Here is an 18,018-nt window from a genome sequence, read left to right as displayed (position 1 = left end):
GATTTGCATGATCCTAGTGACTTTTTCAAGTACTTATTAGCCATTTGTGTATTTTCTCTGGATAAATGTCTGTTAAATCCTTTACCCATTTTTTTCTTTGCACATTTTTTAATTTTTTTTATTATTGAGTTGTAAGAATACATGCACATAATATACATATATATACATATATGTACATATACACACACACAACACACACAACACACACACACACACACACACACACACACACACACACACTCTGGATGCAAGTCCCATGTCAGATACATGAATTTCAAATATATTTTTTTTCCAGTCTGTCAGTTGTCTTTCACTTTCTTAATGGCTTGGCTCTGCTTTTATTTTCAAACTAATCATAAAGAAACTGTCCAAGGACAGTAAAATTGCCTTCCTGATGCTCCTGATTTGTTCTTCCTAGTCCTAAAAATACTGATTTTCTCTCAGCCAAAAAGTTAGGAAGGGGAGATGTTAGTGTGTCTTTCCAGTATGTTTCCCTCCCCTAAAACTGAATAGGAATATTTTTCTTTTCATACTTGCTTTTAGAGGAAAAATGATGTTGGTAAATTTCTACTCAGTTTGTTATTTTTTGTTTTCCTCTTCCGGTCAGCAAAGTAAAACAAGAATGTATGTAAATTATACCTATCAATAGTCAGAAAGTTAATGAGTCAGTAGTATGTTAATCCTGCAAGCGACCTAGGGAGTGGAACTACCTAGTAGTTAGGAATCCGAGATCTGGAGTCAGAGGCTGGGGTGATTGCCAGAGCCCTTCACCTAATGTAGGAGTCAGTATACCTGATTTCAAAGGTAGTGCTGTCAGTTAAAATGAGGGAAAACTTATGTGTTTATGTTTAACACAGGTACCTGGCACATAGTAGGCCCCCAAAGATTAGCAGTCATCATCCACATTAGATTTCTTGAAGAAACTTACTTTTTTTTTTTTTTTTAAGTATTTACTCATTTTTGAGACAGAGACACACAGAGAGAGAGAGAGAGAGAGACCTCCAGTGTGACTGGGGAAGGGGCACAGAGAGAGGGAGACCCAGAATCCGAAGCAGGATCCAGGCCCTGAGCTGTCAGCACAGAGCCTGGTGCGGGCTCAAAAGCCCGAACCTTGAGATCATGACTTGAGCCAAAGTTGGACGCTTAATCAACTGAGCCACCCAGGTGCCCCTAAAGAAACTTATCTTAACACAACATTTTAAACAAATTTTACATGTATGATTTAAATTGTAAATTGTAAATTTACATTGTATGATTTAAATTGGTTTCAGTGAAATTTGACAGTATAATATTGTTTATATACAGTTTGGATACCCCAAGACTTCAGGGGTTTTCCGTATAGATCATTTGTAATAAGCACCTAAACAGTTTAAAAGTTAAATCTCTTTTCTTGAAAAGTAAAATTTTTAGAACATTACTTGGTGAGTATAGCTACAACACATTGACCATCTACAGGAAAGATACATATTTTAAGATATGTATTTTAGTTTCATATCTAAATAGTGCTTAGCTCAATGCCAGACATAGAGTAGGAACAGTACATGTGTTTTTTCCATTTTTATTTTATTAATTTATTTATTTTAATTTAAATTTTAGTTAACATACAATGCAGTATTGGTTTCAGGAGTAGAATTTAGTGATTCGTCACTTACATACAACACCCAGTGCTCATCTCAACAAGTGCTTTCCTTAATGCCCATCACCCACTCACCTCCCTCCATTATCCTTCAGTTTGTTCTTTTATTGTTAAGAGTCTCTTGTGGTTAGAACAGTAAATGTTTATTATGCAAACTATAACAGCAGTATAAATAAGTGCTAAAAAATAGTATAATATATATGACAAAATCTTCAAATTATAATTTCTTTTTTTCTACATTTTGGATTCATAATTCAAGATAGGCAATAATTACAAATCTGTGTAGCTGCTATTAGACCAGATCCCATTAAAATAAAACCCAAGTCGCTATTCTGGTTTTTTAGTTATTCTATAATTATGTTGTATTGATTGACGATGACTTGAAATAAATGGTCACTTACCACGATGAGGCTCAAAAGTCATTTTTAGGAGAGTTTTTTAAATATATATTTTTACTTCATATTTAATGTTTCAAAAGTATTTTACAAAGAATAATTTCCCATGTATTAGGATAAGCTCACCACCATATAATTTGTATAATAAACCTACTAATGTGAAGAATCATTCTATGATGTAAGTAATTATCACCTGTGGATATTTTGGAAATCTAGTTTTTCACTTGTTGGGGTTTAATAAAGTTTGATCTGTTATTTGATTTCCAGGTGCTCTTTCATTGGGTTGCTATCCACCATTGGAGGGAAATTTATACCGAAAACTTCTACTGATTCCTTCTTATTTATCTGAGATTGAAATGCTTTTAGCTATTGAAATCTTCCTGGTATCTAATGCTAGTAGTATTCAGAGTCCTGGAACTTCTACACAGATGCTGCAGATAGTTTTGAAAAGGTTGGTTGATATAACTTCTAATTGCATGCTAAAAGCAGATCATTACACCTGCCCTAGGATGTAAATGTTTATCTCTACTTTATATTTTGTAATATATATTTTATATATTTTTATGCATAAATATTTTCATATATACACAAACACATTTCTATACATATGTGTGTGTGTGTGTATACACATACATATTCATATATATGTATATACTTGTGTTTGTATGCATTTACAAATTTTGGTAACATTTAAATTGAGCAAGGATTTGACCTGAGACTTAAAATGAACAAGCTGATAGCATTTAATAAACACGTTAACAACTCCAAAGATGCTGTTCAAAGAGATGGGCCTTCTTTAGGTATGCATCTTTCTTGTGCACTGATGGTTTTGAGATAGATATCTAAGTTATTTACCTTTTTGGTCAACACAGAAGATCTAAGAACCAGGTCTAAAAGGAAAATATGTGATAGTTTTTTGGTTCAGTCAAGAATTTGGTTCAGTCAAGAATTCTGTTGAGGGGCGCTTGGGTGGCTCAGTCAGTTAAGCATCTGACTTTGGCTCAGGTCATGATCTCACAGTCCGTGAGTTCGAGCCCTGCATCAGGTTCTACACTGACAGCTCGGAGCCTGAAGTCTGCTTCAGATTCTGTGTCTCCCTCTCTCTCTGCCCCTCCCCAACTCACACTCTGTCTCTCTCTCTCTGTCTCTCAAATATAAAATTAAAAAAAAATTTTTTTAAGAATTCTGTTGAAAATAAAGCCATCAGCCTAGTGTCTATATTTAAAATGTTACAAATGCATACAATTTAGCTGTTGGACCAGACTAGTATCTCTTTAAATAATTTTTTCAAAGTCCCAGAATTTAGACTTACACCACTCCCAATTTCTTGTTAACCTATCCAGGAAACTAATAAAGATCTCATGGAACTCCTGTTTTGAGGGTTTCTTGACAAGAATTTTGCTTCAGTTTAATGGTATCATAAACCACATCATCAGATTGGATATTCTATCTATCTATCTATCTATCTATCTATCTATCTATCTATCTATCACTGTGTATAAATTATCCCAAAATGTAGTGGCTTAAAACAGCAAATATTATGTTAGTTTTTGTGGGTCAGGAATTTTGGAGTAGCTTAGCAGTATGGTTATGGTTCAGAGTCTCTGAGGTAGTTGGTCAGGAGGTAAAGTCACCTACCTGATGGCTTGACTGGGACTGGAGGATCTGTTTCTTAGATGGCTCACTCACGTGCCTGTTGCCAGGAATCCTCAGTTGCTTGCCGCATGGGTCCTTCCATACATTACTTGAGTGTCTTTATGACACTCTGAGTGAGTGATCCAAGAGAAAAAAGACAAGGAGGAAGCTACAGTGCCTTTCATGAGCTATATCAAGAACTGGGAAGGCTCTGAATTTTACCCTAATTGCAGGCTGACAGTGTCCTGGATCCTAGCATAAGACGTAAGACTCTTGCTTGCATATGATTATATGCATATCTGTGTCTCTGGTTTTGCTCCCAAGTCCCACAGAGGGGCCCTGGTGGATACCTACACAGGTACCGGGCCCTCTTACAGAAGAGGAATCTTGAACTTTGGGGAACCTAAGTCTCTTACTATAAATGATAAGCATGCCTGCCCTGTTGCTCTGCAGGGAAACACCATCACTATCTTGTAAGGCTGTAAGCAAACCTATCGTTTGCTCCAGAGGGAGGACCTATCTGTCTTTCAAGGTTGTTCACTATATAAACATGCCTGAAATTCAGAACAAGAGGTAGTTACTGTCTCTGTCCTCAAAACTTCCAGAAATTCAGGGACCGAGGAAGAATTGTCATCTGATAACCTAGTGTCCAGAGTTACACAGTCATTTCTGCTTTGTTCCATATGTGATAAGCAAGTCATTTGTTTAAGGTCTTATTTTTTAAATAATCGCTACACCCGGTGTGGGGCTCCAACTCACAACCCCAGCTGAGCCAGGTAGGCACCCTTATCCTATATGTGATAAACGAGTCATTTAATCTAGCCCATACTTAAAGGGAGGAGAATTATGAAATAATTTATTTTAGGTCGACAATTTTTTAAAAACTCACTAAATTAGCTTTATTGATATAGGTCTTTTCTGAGGGCCTCCTTGTTTACTACTATGCACTATAAGTGGCATGAGGAATCTTGGCTCCCCATCTTCCTAATGAGGGTTTGGTTTTCTCAGGACTCCCCACACATATGCAGCCTTTTTATTCATTGTTGAACTTGGTTGCTATTTGTGACCTCAGTGCAAATTAGTGACATGCCTAGATCTTTAATTTTGTCCTAACCAATACTATTTCTCTTATTATCGTCATCATCATACTGAGCCTTGCCTTGCTATACTAACCTCTCTCTGAGAGAATCTATGCATCTTTAGACTTTCAGAAACTGCACATAGTTGGGATATGCCCGGTCTACCAGATCCCAGGCACCAGTTTCTAAGCCAGAATGTAGTAGAAGGTGCCTGACCAATCTTTCCTCTCTGTGACAAGTTTCTGTTCTAAGTTGAAGTCCTCACTCCCACCACTCTGCACCATACTAAGGTATTGATGTGGGTAGGCTCACTCTTGGACCTTGCTGTTGGGTCCTACAGGTGCCAAGAGCAGGATACAGTGAACATAAAGAACAACTGATGCCTAATGTAACAGCCACATCTCTATTTTAAATACTTCCCACTCCAGGGACGCTTGGGTGGTTCAGTTGCTTAAGCTTCTGACTTCAGCTCAGGTCATGATCTCTCAGTTCATGAGTTCAAGCCCAGCATAGGGCTCTGTGCTGACAGAGCCTAAAGCCTGCTTTGGATTCTGTGACTTCCTCTGTCTCTGCTCTCCCCACCCTCAAAAATAAGTAAACATTAAAAAATGTATGTACTTCCCATTCCCTATCCCTTATGATAAACAGCCATAAGGTATGAATTTTATGAAAGTTGGAGACTGGTAAAAGAGTTATTAGAAAAGTAAGTCTGAGCACTTAGTGAAGAATCTTAAATCAAGACTAAATAAAATAACTGGAAATTTAGTAAAGGTACACAGCAACAGTTCCAAATGTTAGCTACCTATTACGTATATGCTTATAATTAAAAATAGCTAATATCAAGGTAAAACATATGACCATTAGTAACTCCAAACTTGATTAAACTCAATGTTTTTGTACATATTACAATAAATAGTTACGCAATTATCAATTTTCAAAATACAAAGAGGTTATTATCTGTGTTCTAGATTAGTGTTTTTCAAACTGTGGGTTGTAGCCTATTTGGTTGGTGAAATCAGTTCAGGGGATTGCAACATTATTACAAAACTAAAAGAGAGTAGAAAATAGAGTACATTGTCATAAGGGTAAGTCTTGTTTTGTGAAACTCTTACTTCCATTTTGATGTGGAGGGTATACACCGGGTCACAATATAAAGTGTGTTTCTTGCTGTGTGTTATGTTCAAACAAGTTTGAAAGGCACTGTTAGAAGAATATAGTAAAAAGATTCTTATAGCTTAGTACCAGGAAATGCAAAGTACTGTCTTTTGGAGAAACGATAGAACTCCTTTTTAACAGTTTCTGACTTCGGGAGGTGTTCACTTTGTAGATGTGAAGAAGACAAATCTCGGAGTAAGGATGATTATCAAGCTGCAGTGGAAAGACTAATTATGGCTGCTCGTATATCGGACCCAAAGCTCTTCATTAAGCACATGACCGTCAATGTTAATAAGGAACAGGTTTATAGTTTGGAACATTGTTCTGCCCTGAAATGGTTGAAAGATAATATGAAGTGGGCTGGAAAGGTTTGGCTTTTCAATAACCATTAGTTAATAAAGGCTTTTTTTTTTTTTAAGTTCAAGTAATCATTGTTGAAAATAAAAGGCAATAAAAGTAAAGACAATTTTCACTATATTCAGCTTTTGCCCTTTATTGGTTTATAGTAAGTTAATAGTTTCCAAACAGTGCCAGAGACCAGCTCCAGCAACCAGGGGTTCCCGAAGGAAGAACAGTGTCGGTGAAAATAAAACTAAAATAAAAAACTGGAAAATAAAAAACTAAAACTGAAATAAAAATGGACACAGACAACAGCAGTGTGTTGAACTGACCAATTTATTGTACCAAGCGTGGCATTATATATGCTAGTGATTTCCTTGTAGCATACGTCATCTATGTTTTTCTAACATTACCTAATTTTGAAAATGTTTCTATGTATCATCACCCAATAAGGAATAACATGATTGTTTTCTCATAACGTTCCCTCCTGCCCTTTAATTTCTTTCATTGTTTTTATTATGTATCTACGTTTATCTATAATCTATAAAGTATTTGCTTTGCTGTTTTCATGAAAGGTCATTTATCTCTCAACACCTCAAGTGGAACAGTTAGAGGGACACGACCTGTTAGTTGTTTCCCTGAAGCGTTCGTGGTTTTGAAGAACAAAAGTGTTCGCCTGGGTCCGAGGTGCCAGGAAGAGGGCCAAGAGGGCCTTAGAAACCCACGCCTTATACATTCTCAGAGAGACAATGCACCTAGGAACCAATGAACCATTCTGTACTTTAACCGACTAGGTTCAGTCATCATCTGGAATGCCTCCTGGGGGCCAAGTGGGCCTAGGGATTAGAGTGACCTGTGTCCATAGATACACTCCTTAGTTGCCAGAGTGGGGCTTTCAAATCCATATGTCTCTCCTATACAGGCCCTCTTTGCTGGCAAAGGTACGAGGCTATCCTTCCTATAAGTAGAGGAGTCTCCATGGGGAATGGCAAGGGCTAAATGTAAGGCCGCACAGTTTCTTGCGGAACCTTATTTTCTTTCCTACTGGTTCTTTTCCCAGAGGGCCTGTCAAGGGCAATTCCCCAACTGACAATACCCCAGGTAGTTTTAAGGCCAAATTACCTAAAAGCGGGAGTACAAGAAGCTTCCCTGTCGGCGGCCGCCCTGCAGTCACCAATCCATCCACAGCTCGGGCCCTGCCACTCAGGCTGGGATAGCTCGGCTTCCAGCAAAACACAAAAAAATTTGAAGTATGCAAATGGTTTACCCACACAGAAAAATGACTTTTCAAATTACTTTACTTCTCTTTAACTTAGGTAAACCTAAATGTAGTAAATCCCTATTTATTCTGAAATCCAAACAATGATAAATCACAAACTGAATATAGTGCAGCATTTAATGAGAGGGGGATATAAAAGGGAAGTACATGAGGAAGTCACTGGAGTTTAAAGATAAAGCTTTTGGGTATGAAATAATGTATACACAGTCCAGTCTCTAAATCCTATTCTACATCTGTAATCTAGAATCATAAATACTATTGAAAGATGATTCAAACACTAAAATTCCAGAGCACCTTCTAAGTTATACCAAAAAATTTTAAATTACCCTCTGAGTAACTTTATTGTATCTTAGAATACTACCTGTATTTTGGAAATCTGTAATTTGTTACATTAGGTATGGCTAAAGAAAATAGTATTTTAAACAAGTATACCACAATCTAGATACCCTAACAAGTACTATTCCTAACCACCTTAAGAAGTTAAAACTCCTTTTCTGAAGTCCTCCTCAGGATCTGTAGTACAGTCATTGTCCAAGGTGATCATTCTCAATCCTTGATTTGATACTTTAAACCATAATTTAAAATCATTTAGAGAAAAAGTCTGAATAAGGTGAATAATAAATTGTGACTAGGAGAACTGAAAGTATTTCTTAAAGTTCTCAAAATATGATAATAGCATCACTGGAATAAGTGCACCCTCCCAAGACTAAAAACAGTTAAATCCTAGCACTTAGCAAAATGCCTATTAATGTGGAGAACAAAGGGGGAAAAAATTAAACTTCCTTATCACTTACAGCGTAGTGACAAGTACTTGAGGAAGACAGTAACCTTCCTCAAGGAGCTTAGCGGTCTCAGTGTTAGTACTTTGCTAAAGGCAAAAGGCAACCTTAGCTTGACAGTAACCTGACCCTTTGGATCAAAGATCCTTTGGAAAATCCCTTTGGAAACTCTCTACCCATCCCCACCCCCACCTCCCAAGATACAGGTTAGCAATTACCCTCCAAGCATAGGGCGCACTGGTACACATCTGAAGGGTCTCATGACTAAGGTTTTATAGACCACTGTAAATGACCTTTTCCTAACAACAGCTTGCCTCTCAAGGTGCTGGAAAACTTGCTTCCAAATTCCTTAGAGAGTTACACTATACCTGACCCCCTCCCAACCTGAAAGAAAGTCTATTATCAGCCATTCCTCACAACTGCAGTGCAGCTCTTTCTGCCCAGGGGCCTGTGCTTCAATACAACCACTTTTTTGCGCTGGAGAGGTCTCAGTCCTTTCTTGACCATTTGCTCCTGGACCCCAACATTTCACATCACCTTTTACCATATGATAGGATATGAAATGAACACCATCATGAACAGGATAGTGGAAATGAGGCAGGAGATGTCAAGAAAAATGCCCACTTGTCTAGTATGAAAAAACCAGGTGACTATAACTACCATTACTTAATTGCGGCACCTAGGAAATAGATTAGGTTTGGAGATTACTACCGTTAGTTTAAGGTGCCTTTGGGGACAAGTGGAGAATGTTAAGTGGCCGCTTATAAATTAGTCTTTCCTATAAATGGAAACTGAAATGCAAAGAGCAACACTGTTTAGATGCTTGTGGCTAGGATGCATTTGAAAGGATTAAAATGGCAAAGGGCATAAATTAAACTTTTTAAAAATTTTTTATTTTAATAAAAAAAGGTTTTTGTTTTTTTTTTTAATTTTGAGAGAGACAGAGACAGCGTGAGTGGGGAAAGGGCAGAAGGAGAGGGAGAGAGAATCCCAAGCAGGCTCTGGGCTGCCTGCACAGAGTCCGATTCGGGGCTTTAACTCAGAAAACCACCAGATCATGACCTGAGCCGAAATCGAGAGTGGGAGGCTTAACTGAGCCAAGCAGGCACCCTGTAAATTAAGCTTTTAAGAAAAAATGGGATTGGGGCGCCTGGGTGGCTCAGTCACCGACTGAAGTCAACCGACTTCAGCTCAGGTCATGATCTCACGGTTTGTGGGTTGGAGCCCCATGTTGGGCTCTGCGCTGACAGCTCGGAGCCTGGAGCCTGCTTCGGCTTCTGTGCCTCCCTCTCTCTTTGCTCCTCCCCCATTAATGCTCTGTCTCTCTCAAAAACAAATAAAAAACATTTAAAAGAATTTTTTAAAAAATGGGATTGAATGGAATAGATTACAAGTGGCCAGATCCTTTCTAAGGACAAATCAAGAGCCCTTACGGTCCTAGGGTTGCAAAAAATGGAGGCGCTCCTTTTTGCTTCTGTCAACAGTGCCAAAGAAAGGGAAAAGAGCGTTTGTTGCATTTGCCTAATTTCATTTGTTGCTGTTTCTAGGGATAATCAAAGCCAAAAGAGCAAAATAAAGCTAAAACCCTAGATGCATAGTTTAAAGAGGCGGCGGTGACGGGAGGGCAAGGGGGCGCTTCAAGTCTGAAAAAGGTCAGATATCGAAGGGACCGAAGTCAGAAAATGCAAGCTGGAGAAAAGAAATGTTTAAAAATTAGCTATGTTTCTATATGGAATGCCAAAGGGCACACTTTAATAAGACCTTTAAAACCTGGAACTCTCCACTGAGAGCCGACCTAAGGCATCAGCTCCGAAAGCGCCGAGCGCGTTTCACAGGGCCAGCCTCCCCCCGCCCCCCCACGCTCCCAGGCCGCCCCGGTGGGGGACGCGGGGCGGGAGGGCGGAGGGCGGCCCGGCGCATGCGCCCCCCCCCCCCCCCGCCAGTCCCCGCTCCGGGTTCCAGCGCGTGCTCGGTCGCCCTCCGCTCCCCGTCCAGCCTGCCCTGCTCCGGTCAGGCCCCGTCACCTGCCACCCAGTCATTTTCTGACTCCCTCCGGCCTAGTCCATCAGGTCTTGGAGTGCTCATTCGCGTCTCCCAGTGCTTTCCGGGGAGGGCGGAGTTCCTTCCCGGCCGGGCGGTAAGAAGGCGGAGGGGCAAGGGTCTCAAGAGGTCCGGGGGCCCCAGGCCGGTGACCTGGGCAGTGCTACCAGCGCGGGGCTGGGGACCGCTCGGGGTTTCCCCTGCGTCCGGCTGCGCGCAGGCGCTCAGGGAAGGAAGGCCGGGCACGCGTCGGCCAATGGGAGCGCGAGCTCGGCGCGGGCCAGACGCCGGACTCGCCTCGAGCGACCCGTCGCGGCTGGCGCCGGAGCGACGCGCGCAGGGGTGCGCGCCCGGCTGCGGTTTCAGGGACGGGGGCTTGGCGAGCACTGCTGGTAGGAATTTGTCAGCCTCTCCCCCAGTGGGGCGAGTGGAGGTGGGAGCGCCGGGCCCCGCGGCGCGCTCCCGTTGCCAGGGCTGGCCCTCCGCTGCGCATGCGCCCCCCGCCCCCGCACCGCCCTGCGGGAGCGACCGCCCTTCGCCCTGGTACCGGGTGGTGGGTGGAGCAGGTCTGAGGAATCGTTTGCGCTGGGCGCTGGTCCGAGCTGTAAGGAGCAGGAGGGTGCGCAAGTGGTACCTTCGGCCGCTCGGCACTGAACGGGCGCGTTCAGAACGGGCGTCTGGGCGGGCAGCGTGCACAGTCACCTTAGGTCGACGCGCTTTTGAACTGAGGCGTTGCCAGGGCCCGGGGTACCTGCACCGCACCTGTCTTAACTTGTTTTGAAATGAGAAGCCAAAGAAGATATATATCCCCGAAGCCCTTTACCTTATAGGAAACTGTTGTGATTCAAACCTCATAGCCAGAGACTTAGGAAGGAAACTAAAGAGTCTACATGCTTTGCTCTTGCTGTAATTTATTAATTTATTTAATGGGACTTGCTGCTTTTGCTTTTCCTTTACCTTTTTCGCTTTCCTGAGTAGTCAACCGAAAAGCAATGAAAAATTGCTTTTATTCCTCCTTGACAGAGCAAATTGCTTTTAAACCCTTGCAAAATAGTAAGATAAGTCACAGTTTAAATGAGAGAAGCCTGGGGATATTAAACTTTGTTAAAATAAGTTACTTTCAAATAAAAATTATGCCAAATGGCCAAAAGTCAATCTTAGGGCCTTTATTTAACAATCATTGTTACTGTTTCTGTATCAGAGGTAAGCAGAACAGTTTTGTTTTGTTTTTTTAAACAACCCATAATGTGGCTTTTCCACCAATTTCGATTATCTCTTCCTACCACATTTGACCTGAAACTGCATAGATTTAATGCCTCGGTTCGCACAGTTTAGGTTAAGGTCAGAGAAGTTTTCATTTTACGAAATAAAAGCTAACATCACTATTAAACGGATGACAGAGGCCATTTTCGATGGACTGTAAATAAATTGTGACCTTCCTCATCTTCCACCTCCGTCCAGAGTTCACCATCTCCTTGGAAAAGACCTTCCAACTCCCCTCTCCCATTCTACCTATTGTACCAGAGAGTGTCCCATAATACTCTGTGCGCGGCTGTATTATTTCATTTACTATATTGTTTTATAATTATCTTTGTCTATTTTTCCACTCTCTCCCTCTTTCCTGCGCTAAAATTTTGGACAAGTGGATTGTCTTAATGTGTTTTTTGTTTTGTTTTTTATTCCCAGTACTTGGCATACAGCCTGGCACATACGAACATGGTAAATGCCTGTAGAGGAATTAGGTGAATTAGGGACCCAGAGTGCCTCTGAAGTCTGAAAAATTAGTTATTTTGTAGCATGCCTGAGGCCTTTTCCAAATGGAAGAATTGTAGGCAACGGAAGAATTTATCTGGAGACAAAACCCTGCGGTTGACCTGGGTGTCCCAGGCTTTCAGACCATTTCTCACTAGCAAATGAGTGCACCCAACTCCACTCTGAAGCAGATTTTCAATCTGCTAAAAATCATTTGACTTTCTGGGTAACTAAGGCCCAAGAACCACAGATCTAAATCTTCTTGTCGTTAGCAATCACATTTCTCATAGTAAATTAAAAAGTTGACATTGCAGTTATCAAATCAGGCCTCTTATGATTTTGTTTTCCCTAGGCCTGTTTATCTCTGACTAAAGTGATGTAATTGGGTTCTTGTCTTGCAGAGATGAGAACTGATCTAAGATCTGTGCCACGTGAAAAAACAAGCAGCCATGCCTGCCAACCGGCTGGGTTTTAACCTTGTTTCTGATGAGGTTTTAGGATGATGGTGGGGTTCGTGGGGATGCAGAGCCGATGGACAAGAAAGAATTCTTGAAGACATCTTTGGTGCAAAAGTGATTTTATTAAAGCACGGGGACAGGACCCCAGGGCAAAACGAGCTGCGTTGGGGTTGGGAAGAATGACTGGTTATACGCTACGGGCTTGGGGAAGGTAAAGTCCTGCAAGTTTCCAAGGAGACTTTCATATGCTAAAGACTCACAGGATCCTGGAGGCCTAGGTATTGTCCAGCTAAGGTGGTTTTTCCCTCTAGCAAAGCATTAACATTAAGACCCTGGGGAGTTCCTGGAGAAAAGTTTGACTGCCAGCCTCAAATATTTGTCAAGTGGGCTGCAGGTTATAAGGAAATTCAGTTTTTTCTGCCATTTCCTTCTTGCCTTTGTTCCCCCCCATCACTATGGAGGGAGGGTGATGTTGGGGCTCCAGGAAACAGTCTGTAGGTTTCTGGAGATTAGGCTATTGATAAGATTGCCTTTTCTTGTAATTTACTAAGATTTGTTAAGTGAGGGAGACCCATGTCCTGTATGAATGCAATCTCTATCATTTAACCATTTGTTTTCTGTCCTTGGGCAGCCAGGAGTGCCTGAGAAATGCCACACATATCCCACCTGGGGGTGGGGCGTGGTAATGCTCACTTATACTTTGCCCTCAGCCTGCCTTATGCTCCCTCATCATTTCCAGTTAGAACTGCTTTGTTTTTTTTTTCTTCTTAAGGAGTGGGTAAATCATACAGAAAACAAAGAACTAGTTAAAACAAAACTTAAAATTATTTGACTTTTCCCCTACAGCTATCTAGAGATCTTTCCCTAAGGTTGTGTTAAAGAAGTATTTTTAATGAATTAAAGCTTAAAAGTTTCCTGACAGACACCTGGGTCCTATAAAATGATGACATTAGGGTTCCCTAAACATCAGAATCCTAAAGGCATGTTAAAACAGACTGCTGGGCCCCACCCAGTTTCTGATTCTGCAGGTCTAGGGTGGGGCCTGATAATTTGCATTTATAACAAATTCCCAAAGATGTTCTTCCAGCTTTGAGAACCACTGCCCTAAAGGTTGTTTGCTGTTTCTTCTCTTAATTTTTTTTAACGTTTATTTATTTTTGAGACAGAGAGAGACAGAGCATGAACGGGGGAGGGGCAGAGAGAGGGAGACACAGAATCCGAAACAGGCTCCAGGCTCTGAGCCGTCAGCACAGAGCTGACGCGGGGCTCGAACTCACGGACTTCGAGATCATGACCTGAGCCGAAGTCGGCCGCTTAGCCGACTGAGCCACCCAGGCGCCCCTTTCTTTTCTCTAATCCCTGCCCTTCCAGAGCTGATTGCTGATCCCACCCATCACGATCAAATTGTCAGCCTACTCTTCAAGGAGAGCTTATGGAAACACTTAAAAACACTCCTAGGACTTCCAGGGGAAACCACACATTTCCTGTCCTGTCTGGTTCAACAGAACCAGAACACACATTTTTAATTTTTTCCAATGATTTAAATAGGAAACAATCATTTTAGGGTAATAATTAGGTTGAGGGTATATCGGAATTAAGTGGACATTTTATGTATATAGGCATTTTCCTATAGAAATACGAGTTGGCCACCATTGATGGGGGCAGGGGAAGATTTTTGGCCAAAGGAAAAGAAGTCCCTCCATCTCCCAGTTGAGAAAACCACTTTATTCACTAAAAAGGCAGTTCCCACAGCACAATATAATTTTATTATACACACTTAAGTTCTCTCTTTTTTTTTTTTAAGAGAAATACTCCTGTGAAAACTTGTTTTGTATTACTTAGCAAATGCTAACTTTATTTGTCTTTGAATAACAAAAATAAATAGCCATACTTATTTGTTCTGATAGATTCAGTTTTTTCCCTATAGTTTGTGAACTTATTCATTTGTGATTTTTGACTTGTGTCTAGCCTTGCATTGTATTTTTTAAGACTTTCACATATCCTTATCCTTATTTTCCAATCACAGAATTTGTTTTTGGATAAAATGTTGTATTTAACTACATGTTCTATCTATATGTAAGCCCTTAGGCGGGGAAAAAGGAATTCTGCAGAATTTTATGAGCCCCAAATTATCTAATAATAATAGATGTCATATAAATTTTCTATTTGCCAGATGTTGCTAATCCTTTATGTATTTTATTTAAGATTCACAAAATCCTAACACAAGTAGCCCCTACTTTTATACATAACACACTCATTAAAACATGTACAAAAGTTTGATGTGGGATTCCATATCCAGAGAACTAAAAAATAATTACAATATTCTAGATTACATTTCACCTTTTTTTTTTTTTAATTTTTTTTTTCAACGTTTATTTATTTTTGGGACAGAGAGAGACAGAGCATGAACGGGGGAGGGGCAGAGAGAGAGGGAGACACAGAATCGGAAACAGGCTCCAGGCTCCAGGCTCCGAGCCATCAGCCCAGAGCCCGACGCGGGGCTCGAACTCACGGACCGCGAGATCGTGACCTGGCTGAAGTCGGACGCTTAACCGACTGCGCCACCCAGGCGCCCCTACATTTCACCTTTTAGAAACAGTCTGTAATGAGTATTTCCAGCATTTTATATGTGTCTGTCAACATTTTTTCTTAAATACACAGTGAAGATAGCTTTAGGGAGCATGAGATAAAGGACAAATGATGATACCTGTATTTATTGTTTCATTTGTATTCAATTTGTTAGTCTTTATTGCTAGCACTAGAAATGTAATTCTTTTGGGGCACCTGGTGGCTCAGTCGGTTAAGTGTCTGACCAGCTCAGGTCATGATCTCATAGCTGATGGGTTGAAGCCCCACGTCAGGCTCTGTGCTGACATCTCGGAGCCTGGAGCCTGCTTCAGATTCTGTGTCTCCCTCTTTCTGTACCCCTCCTCTCTCTGTCTCTCTCTCTCAAAAATAAACAAAAATTAAAAAAAAAAAAAGGAAATGTAATCCTTTTGATAAAGACAAAATTTAATAAAATGCTTACGGAATTAACATTTCTACAGTAAAGTTTCTGACTAAACCACTCCTGTCTAGCAGACAGTGTTAGCTTAAAGTATTCTCTCAGTTAATGAAAATTTTTAAATTTTAAATTAAAGGGCAATTTGGGGTGACAGTGCCTATTATACAGGTGTTTCTGCTGTAAGGATATGTACGCATTCCTGGAAATCCTGACATTCTGTAGGATAATACATTAAAATAACAGGGGTTATGAAGAAAAAATATATACCACTCAAAATGAGACATGTGGAAGTCTCCAGCTTTTTCATCTGCACCAGCAGCTTTCCAGATTGCTTGATGTAGTGAAAAACGCAGGGATACTTGAAGCCACTAAACATAAGCTTAAATCAAAGGAAGGAACTCCTGGGGGATTTTCAGGTTTTGTAAGGTCTTTACATACAGCTGAAGCCACTGTAATTGTAGAAAGACCACTTCTGGTTGCTCTAAACCACTTACATGCTGGGAAAAAACTTCACAAGGTGTAACATATTTCCCTTATTCACCAATTGCACATAAGCTAGTTCACATTAAAGAAACTTTTTTTGTAGCAGAACAGACAGTTCTTGTGTTACGGAACCAGGCAGGAAGGCTGGCAGAAAAACCAAGCGGCACTCGGCGATCTTGGTGGATCAGAGACTTATTTAACACCGGCAGGATCAGAGGAGACTGTTTCTTCAAAGACCTGAGTGCCGAACGCAAGTGGGGAGGCTAATTTGTAGTTGTCCGCTTCCATATCTGTGGGGGTTTTGTGCGCACAGCAAACAAAGGAAGAAGAACCTGGAGGAGGGGGTCTATAAGCTAGAGACCAGAGTCTGTTTTAGCCCTGTTGGCCATCTTTGGCGTACTTTATTCACTTCTCCAACATGCCCCCCTTTAATGCCTTTTAAAAAAAATGTTTAGTAGGCATCACCTTTCAGTTTTACAGGTTGGTACTCTCGGAAGGCTAAGATACGTGTGCAGTAGTTTGGCGAGCAAACAGTGTTTTCAGTAAAACCATGGCATTCAGTATACAGGGGCCAATGGGTACAAGTTATGGAGAGGAGGGCCCCCGCCAGGGCAGGAAGCCAGGATGCCCGATCCATGAGATCCTATCCTTTCCATTGATTGATATTTTCCTGTTGTCTAACGTTAAATTCTTTCCTTGAGTTCCTTAACCTTAATTATAACTATTCCTGACTGGTTTACAAAATAGCAACATTCCTCCCTCAGAAAGATGCAAGTCCCTCCTTTTTCTTAAGTGAGGAGGTTGAGGGCTTGCCTATTTTGGAGGGTCACTGCTGCCAGAGAGTTTATTTGGCTTTGTAAGGTTACCAGAGAATCTGCCACCTGTTTGTTCCACATCTTCATTTAGCTCTTGCCATGGTCTATGGTAGAGTCCTACGGATGAACCTATGCCCCCTATTCCAGTTCCTATTCCTGTCGCAATTCCTGCTCCTATCAGAACAGGTAGCAAGACTGCCGTTTGGCCTGGGACTTGGGGCTAAAGGCTGTTAGGAACTGATCTTCAGTGTATATGGATAGCTCTGGGGTTAGGAAGATGGAATAACATATCTGAGTCCAGTTGGCCTTTAAGCATCGGTAGGCCGAATTAGAACACAGATAGAACACCCCAAAGGCTGAACATAGGGTTGTGTTCCTCCTTAAGGTTATATTTATTCTGCATAGAGAGGTACCATTCATACCTTCAGCAACTGTACAGATTAGATTGTTGGCATTTGTGAGACGGACCCCAGCGGCCAGGGGTCCAATTAAGACAGAGGTGTTGGTTTTGAGATTTTCAGGAGCTTCCCAGGTCAAAGGGATAGGAGTGGCTAAGTAAGCCTTCCAGCTGAGGGGCAAGCACATCCAGCAGGTTTGGGTGTGAATATCTATTTTATGGAGGACTTGTAGAGTAGTGTTGGCCCAACGCTGGAGTGGGGAAACGGTAAGCATCTGATTGAGGGCTGAAAGGTTCGCACCTTGGTAGGCTGCCGGGGGAGTGGTCGCCTTTATGGCTTGTATTACCCTATCCTGGGTATCCTTTATAACCTTTTGATGGGCCCTGTCCTGCACCCCTACCCCATCCGAGATTCCCCTATTGAGGAAAGTAAGTGTAGCAAGCTCGCTTCCCTCTCTGGAGGCCCTTGTTGTGACATGGGTTCCTGACATTTTGGGTTATCTCTGCAGTCCAATACTTAGTCATTGGGGCACCGGGTGACTGACAGAGAGTGGGTGTTTTTCCCTTGTAGCAATCTTGTGGAGGCAGGGGAAGGCACTGAATGCCCTTGACCCCCTTATTGTCATATGACAATCCTAGAGGCAAAGTGGGTAAGCAGCAGTTGTGAGGGTGAGAGAGGCTATCATAATATACAGGCAATACCTAATGGCCCTCCCATCCAGAGGAGGTATGTGAGACCCAGAATGCATCTTTTGTCCTGTGTCCCAGCTTG

The 18,018-nt window shown here is 41.4% G+C and overlaps 2 protein-coding genes across 5 annotated transcripts in view; both read left to right on the top strand.

Annotated features, from left to right (window-relative positions):
- Window positions 1-6,490, top strand: part of TOPAZ1 (testis and ovary specific PAZ domain containing 1) — a 101,324-nt gene extending 94,834 nt beyond the window's left edge. Inside the window, exons 19-20 of the mRNA XM_030330143.1 lie at window positions 2,299-2,482; window positions 6,073-6,490. Coding sequence (XP_030186003.1) covers window positions 2,299-2,482; window positions 6,073-6,292 — 404 coding nt within the window. The 3' untranslated portion in view covers window positions 6,293-6,490. The remainder of the gene's footprint in view (window positions 1-2,298; window positions 2,483-6,072) is intronic.
- Window positions 6,491-10,264: 3,774 nt separating this feature from the next.
- TCAIM (T cell activation inhibitor, mitochondrial) overlaps window positions 10,265-18,018 on the top strand; it is a 76,016-nt gene continuing 68,262 nt past the window's right edge. For 3 of the 4 annotated variants that reach the window (XM_030329899.1, XM_030329896.1, XM_030329898.1), the window contains exon 1: window positions 10,265-10,434. The gene's annotated coding sequence lies outside the window, so the exon portion shown is untranslated. Of the gene's footprint in view, window positions 10,435-10,670; window positions 10,730-18,018 lie in introns of those variants that run through there. The other variant, XM_030329897.1, reaches the window with a different exon arrangement.

The sequence above is a fragment of the Lynx canadensis genome, chromosome C2 (assembly GCF_007474595.2).
Source record: "Lynx canadensis isolate LIC74 chromosome C2, mLynCan4.pri.v2, whole genome shotgun sequence".
NCBI classification, from domain to species: Eukaryota; Metazoa; Chordata; class Mammalia; order Carnivora; family Felidae; genus Lynx; species Lynx canadensis.
The sequence above is the reverse complement of the archived record's forward strand: the minus strand, read 5'-3'. Positions and strand labels throughout refer to the sequence as shown.